Source organism: Pantherophis guttatus, chromosome 8 (assembly GCF_059756535.1).
Source record: "Pantherophis guttatus breed Tessera chromosome 8, ASM5975653v1, whole genome shotgun sequence".
Taxonomy (NCBI): Eukaryota; Metazoa; Chordata; class Lepidosauria; order Squamata; family Colubridae; genus Pantherophis; species Pantherophis guttatus.
In genome coordinates this window covers 72,345,436-72,352,234 of record NC_142070.1, presented here as the reverse complement: position 1 = coordinate 72,352,234, position 6,799 = coordinate 72,345,436, and the positions used below count along the sequence as shown (strand labels likewise).

The 6,799-nt window shown below is 48.4% G+C and overlaps 1 protein-coding gene across 1 annotated transcript; it reads right to left on the bottom strand.

The window, feature by feature from the left end:
- Nucleotides 1-3,660: 3,660 nt before the first annotated feature.
- Nucleotides 3,661-6,253, bottom strand: GSX2 (GS homeobox 2). The gene is made up of 2 exons (XM_034411451.2): nucleotides 5,731-6,253; nucleotides 3,661-4,476 (listed from the first exon to the last, which is right to left on the bottom strand). The coding sequence occupies exons 1-2, from the start codon at nucleotides 6,251-6,253 to the stop codon at nucleotides 4,133-4,135; spliced, it is 867 nt and encodes a 288-aa protein (XP_034267342.1). The 3' UTR covers nucleotides 3,661-4,132.
- Between the last annotated feature and the right edge of the window lie 546 nt (nucleotides 6,254-6,799).

Here is a 6,799-nt window from a genome sequence, read left to right as displayed (position 1 = left end):
CTGGGAATGAGAGAAGGTGAGCAATAGAACTGCAATACATCTGAACTTCTTTAGCTGAGGAGGGAGAAGTGGAAGAAAGGAAAGAGAAATGGTCCTTTCCAAGTTTAAAGTTAAATAAGCAATAGTTAATTGCTTAACGCATTGTAAGCCGCCCTGAGTCTCCGGAGAAGGGCGGCATATAAATCAAATTTTAAAAAAATAAAAATAAAAAAGGTCCTCATAGAACAAGAAAGGAGATGTGTGAGGAAAAAAAATTCCTGTTGCAGCTCTCCTTTCTTAAGGCCAAACTTCCAAAAGCACTTTTTAGAGGCAATTTTGGGAGTTTCAGGAGAGCAAATCTGATATCCCCGAACTAGTTAAACCAAGGTGTTTGTATTCCTTCTTTTCCAAACAAACAACACCACTATCTGCTTAAAGGCAGCATTCAGTTTCTGCCTTCTCCATCCTGTACAGGTGATTGACATAAGAGTCGGCGTCCCACGTTATTGTACAACTCGGAATCCCTCACTTTGTTTGACTTTGGGAAGCATAACCCAATGAAACCGGCAGGTCAAGTCCCCCATCCAAGTCCATTCTTTCCCTAAGCGGATTTTCCTCCTAGAGTGCCCTGGTTAAGGCAGCTTTGCTTGAAGTGTCATCCCCTTGAATTGCTTTTCAGCTCCAGGCCTCGAGGGAGCCAGTCAGGAGTCACTTACTCAGAGCTGGGATGCTTAACACAAAGTCATCAAAGTCCTCCTCTGCTTCTTGTCTTAAAGTGACAGGCCTCCTTTATTGGCCTGTTTGAACTACGCCTCCTGCCTTTCAGGGTCCTTCTATCGATCTTTGTCTGCTAGTCAGGGAGAAAGCAGACATTAAAAAGCAAAGCCTCGGGCAGTGCCAACTTTGGCTCCCCAGCAGATTGAATTTGTCACCCCTTCATAAATCTGGAGTGACTTTTTTTCCACAAGATGAAAATGTGTGTCCTGAACAGGAGTTTCTCTCTGAATAGGTAGATTTTGCAACACCTATGGAAGATTTTTATTAATTCAGCTAATACAGGAGATCACAACTGACTGCCCTGGGAAACTAAGCAGGATCAGCTCTGGTTAGAACTTGGATGGGAGGTGGCCTAGGCCTGGAATTGCGGTCTCCAAGCTACACTGGATGTCAGAGGTGTGTGCATGTATCCCAGAAAAAGGCAAGGGTAAAGACTTTCATATTGGCACCAACAATGCTACATGAAATCATTATATGAATCTCCTTGGAAGATTCTTGATTTTAAAGATGAGATAAATTTCAATGGCTGGTAGAAACTAGAATTATTTATTTTACTACTGTAATTCCCTCATTCATCAAGTGGTTCTCAGTCTGACTAGCTCATGAAAATCTGAATTTCAACTATGGCTTACATGATTGCATTATTAAACTCACTGATTACAGAGATCCTATTTACAATTACTGTAAAGATACTTGGGAGCCATCTAGATTTTCACTGGTTCCTTTGGACCACTAGTAGGGATCCGTAGAGAGATCTCAAAACATCCAATTAATCAAGCCATTTCTGATCAGTATCAGGTCTCCTTTCAAACTGTTTCAAAAGCACATTTGGAGGAAGCTTATTTCTTCTGTGGAGTGAAAACATAAAATCTGCCTAGTTAAGACTCTACATTGTTAATGTGGTTGGCCTTTTAGCACAGTTGCACCACCAGTAGAGTTGAAATCTGCTTTCTCAGGGAGATCTTCCTTTTAAACACGTTTAGGAATGCTTGCAGCAACTGACTAACTAGTACATGCAAATCCTGATTCCTGTTTTTGACCAAGCAGCCTGCAATTATAGTAATTAAATCCAGCATTCAGTTTCATAACTGTATTCTATCTCAAAGTTTCTTTATATGCAGTGAGGAATATAAATGGACAACTCTTTCAATAGCTCATTCAAACTATACTCCCTGAAACGCTTATTGCTATCAGAAAAAAAGAGTAAATCTTTTGAACAATCTACAACTGAAGCAAAAGGCACTGAAAGTGTTTGATAATGACTAATTGGTGTCAATTATAATCTGAATAGTTTTATTATGGTTTGGCAAACCATGGATTAAAAAGTAGGTACTTACCAATTGAAAGTTATTTGCAAGTAAACCCCATTGACTTTGTTACATTTTGTAAATAATATTACAAATTATTAGAGAAAAGTAATTCAAACCACTGAGAAATGGTTCTTCTTTGAAGAGAAATGCCTGTTGAAGGAATAGCCTCAAGTTATGGGCTGAATTAAATTTTGTGAAAGCTTTTCTTATATATGAAGCATGGCCCAGCTTAGTGTAATTAAGTTATAATAGGTAATTAGTTGTCTGCTGACAACCACTTGCCAGAGTGGGAACATGATTATTATTTAGAAAAGAGTTTTGGCAGCCAGAAAAGAAGTTCACAATTTGTGGACCATGAGACAAAAACAACTTTTGGATGTGTGCCCAGGGGCATCTAAATTGGCTTTCTACTGGGGAGAGACACAGAGCACAGCTGTCTCCTCATAACTTGCTGGTAATCCATGTTGAAGCTGTAGAATAGATCCAGAGGTTGGATCACTATCCTTTCTCACGCTGGCCATATGGGAGTTGTTGGATATGGTGCTAACCACTGTCCAGAAAGGAGCTGAACTAAATTCTCACCTCTGTTCACCAGGCTGGTTGGATAGGTGGAGGACTCAAGTCCAACAAGATCTGGAATGTTAAACCTGAATTAAGGTTTTAAAGACAGGATCTGTTGCTCTTCTCAGTGATTCTAAAGAGTTAATTCTGCCCTATCTGGTTTTAGAGAAATGATGGTAAAGAAAAGCATAGGAAGATTAAAGATGAGGAAGCTATGGCAATGGACTAGATCAGCCTTTTCTGCCCTCCAGATTTAGGAAAAAGTCATCTAAATCCAAACTGGATTATAGAATGTAATTAACATTTTCATGAATGTAGTAATTTCTCCTTCCTATTATATTAGATATCCCAAGATGGGAGTAGCTTTGTAGGAGGAGAGGTTCCGAGGGAACCCTATACTTTTGAAGAGTCAGTTCTACTTCTTTTGAAAGGGGGCACCCCACATGCCCTGGGAAATGGGGATAATGCAGCAAACTCACCTGTACTTTGAATCAAAAATGGGGAAGGGAGATACAGGATAGATTCCAAAAACTCCTGGAAGTGACCACAACGGCCTGATTTATCAGATGTTACATGCTTAAAAAAACAAAAACAAATGAAGTTTTGATCAGACCAGGATACCTACCATCTTGATTTCTTTTTTAAAAAAAAATTGATCAGACCAGGATGCTTAACATCTCCTGCAGACACCACTAAATCAAGCAATTTTGCACCATTTTTAAGTAGTGTCTGATCTGTTTTAAGCAGTTTCAGAAAAGGCTGACTCTAAGACCTTTGAGTATAATTTACCTGAACAAATGAAAGCAAGGGCCTTTGTAGCAAGCTAGCCCTTGATGGAAGGGGATGCTAACTTTTTCTGTCTTACCCTTGCAGGGTAACCATAACCGAAAAGGGAGAAATCTGCAAAGTTTTTACAGAGTTCTCTACAAAGGCCAGTATTTCCCTTTTGTTTTACAAAGTTGCTGGTTTAGGGTACTTTTGTTTCCTCTTCTTTTTTTTTCTTTCTTTTTAAAAAAGCAGATTCCACCCCCACTTCTGGTCCGACCTCATTTATTTAAATAAATATAAATATACATTTGATATAAAACTATTTCCCTACAAACCAGAGCATTCAAGGACCCTCCAGAAGAATCTTTCCCCCTCCCCTTCCCATTTCAGATAAAGAGCGGTACAAAACAGGTTTTAGTCGAGCTTTTTTCTCTTCTACTCTTTTGAGTCCCCTAAATCTTCTCTCCTAATTTGGTGGGGGGGGGGGTGAATGAGGCTGCGAGCGCTTCCCCTCCGCCGTTGAGGTGGCAGGGCAGGGGGCTCGGGATCTGGATCTCCCGCTTTTGGGGATCAACCAGATTGGCAGCTGTTTGGGGTAGGCAAAACACCCTGAGTTCGGGACCCGATCAAAACAACCGAGGGGAAAATGTGTATTGGTTTCGTCTTTTTCGAATCCGGCTGGGGGCTCTGGCCTTGGCGATCGTCCGCGGAGCGCTTCAGTCCGGAGGGGGAGCCCCTCACAACGGGGAGACCTCCTTGTCTTCGTTCGCCGAGGCCGGAGACAGCGACTCTTCGTCCTCGGATCTAGGGAAGCGACCCGGGTTGCCGGCGCAGCTGCAGCCGCCGTGCGTGTTCCGCTGGGCGCCCTTGCCTTCCTTCTTGTGCTTCACCCTCCGGTTCTGGAACCAGATCTTCACCTGCTTCTCCGACAGGTTGAGGTACGTGGCGATCTCGATCCGCCGCAGCCGGGAAAGGTACATGTTGGCCGAAAACTCCCGCTCCAGCTCCAGAAGTTGCGTGCTGGTGAAGGCCGTGCGCATCCGTTTGCCGTTCTGCAACGGGCTGGCGCTGTCCGAACCTCCTGCGGGGAGGGGAGGGAAGGACCCAGAAGAAAAAAAAAGTCCGGTTAAAAAGCCCAGCTTAACCCAACCTTCCCTTCCACTGTCCTCCTTGGCATCCTGGACCACAAATCCCTTTTACCTTCCCCTTCAACCTCCGCCCACCTGGAGCAACCGGACCCGAAGCCCGTCAGCAGGACAGGGACGTACCCCTCCCACCAATTCCACTCCCCCCCATACACACACACACACAAACATTCCCAAGTCTTCGTTTGTTGCTTCCCAACTCCTGTCAATTACAGGGAGTTAATAATGCCTTTGAACACGGAGGCTTCGCACAATCCTCTCCATTGATTGAAAACCCTGCGATCGATTTGGCTAAGGCCGCCTTCTCAGCCAGGGAAGTTAGGTGTCACTTGCCCCTGGGGGCTGAATGAAGACCTTTCGCCCGCATCTCCCATCCCGCCGCTTCGATAAGGAGGGTGCGACTTTTACTATGGTGCACCGGGAGAGGAAGGTGGGGAGGGAGGGGGGGGGCTAGAGGGGTTTCACCCATCTCTTCGCTTCTTCTTTTTCTCCATTCTTTTGGCCAGATGGAGATTACGCGGATTCTTTTCCTGGGTTCAAGAAGAGAGATCCCACCTTAACACCCTAAGCTACAAGTTGGAGTTATTCGATGGGAGCAATCAAGCATGCTTCGTTTTTTTTTTTTTTCTTTTTTCTTTTAAATAATAATCTTCTGGCAGGGCGCCCTTCCAGGATAACGCTGGAAGTCTATCTATATAGGTCCTAGGGTGGCTGGGATGCATGGGATTTGAAATCCAAACAATCTGGATGGCTTTTCCTCGGTCCAGGAGGCCCTGCTTCCAGAGAAGTGGTGTGTTTACCCTTGTGGACCTGTTCTTGGTTCTAATTGATAATTCGGCTCAGGAGGAAGAGAAGGCAAGGAGTCCCGAGCGGCTCCTCCGCAGCCCTTCACTTCGTCAGGCTCCCCCAGGAGAAGCTTCTCACCTGAACGCCGCGCGGGGAAGAGCAGCGCCTTCCTAACCGCGGCTAACTTGGCCCAAAAGTTCCCAGATCTCCATGGGATCCCGAAAAGGATCCCGGAGCCAAGAGCTTTTCCTTAATCTGGGGAGATTAACCGGCTGGGAAGCGGAGAAAGGGAAAGTCAGGCGGCTCCCTCCAGGGAGGCGCGACCCTTTCCGAGAGGGCAGGGGCATCCCGAAGGAGCTGAACCCAGCCTCCCTACCCACCCAGAGCCCGGGGACAGGACCTACCCAGGCCGAGGCAGTGGAAACGCCGGGGGTCGCTCATGCCGTAGGCGGCCGCTGCGCAAACAGGTGGGTGGGCCAAGACTTGAGCCGCCGCCGCCGCCGCCGATGCCACCGAGCCGTGGGGCGGCTGCTGCTGCTGCTGCTGCTGCGGGGCCGTTGGCTGCTGGACGTGGCTCATCCGGGGGCAGAACTGACCCTCGCCGCCCGCCCCGGCTCCTCCGGGAACGAAGTGGCCTTTGAGCAGCGGGAGGGAAGCGGCGGCGCCTCCACCGGCCGCGCCCGCCCGCGCCGAGGCGTGCAGGTGCGAGGTGACACAGAGCGGGCAGACGCAAAACGAGCCGCCGCTCTTGCGCGAAGGACAGGCGGGCCCGCCGGCTACGGACATGACCAGAGGAGCCGGCACGCCCAGAGGAATGAGGAAGTCCTGCCCGGGGGGCGGCGGAGGCGGCTCCGGCAGGGAAGGCACCACCGGCCTGGCCGCCGCGTCCTTGACGATGAGCGAATCCACATAGAAGGAGCGCGACATCGCGGACAGGTGCTCGGGGTTAGCCGGGTGAACCGGCTTCCTCTCTGGGGCCGCTCGCCTCCGCGAAAGTCCCTGGGGCGAGCTCGGAAGGTGCTTATGGCTGGGAGGCGAACAAAGGGGGGCTCGCGAGAGGGCTGGTCTTAAAAGCGACCCCCCCCCTTTCTCTCTCTCTCTCTCTTCTCGTTAGACCTCCCCTGGATCTCCCTCTTCTCCTCTCCCCCCCCCCCCAACCGCCCCACCGCCTTCTCCCGGTGGAGCGATTTATAGTAACTACTTCACGCACGTGATGCCTGGCAATCGGCGCGCCTCCAAAAGCCCGCTTGTTCGGAGCCTTTTCAGTGGATCCCTTCCCCCCCCCCCACCTCCCTCCCCGAAACAAAGCGGGTGGAGGTGGGAAGCTTAGCGAGAGGCGGGTGTGTGTGTGTGTGTGTGTGTGTTTTGTTAATTCATTGGGGTTCGCCTCCCCGCCTCTGCGCCCTTTTGCAAGAGCGTCCGGGTGGTGGCCAAGTTACAACTTCGCCACTGCTGGTGTTTTTTTTGTTTTTT

What these genes read in the sequence shown, in the direction of transcription:
- GSX2 (XM_034411451.2), bottom strand. Translation starts at nt 6,253, where the DNA reads ATGTCGCGCTCCTTCTATGTGGATTCGCTCATCGTCAAGGACGCGGCG. An exon ending in TTTCCACTGCCTCGGCCTGG is followed by an intron (nt 4,477 to 5,730) that starts GTAGGTCCTGTC and finishes CCCTCCCCGCAG; the next exon opens with GAGGTTCGGACAGCGCCAGC.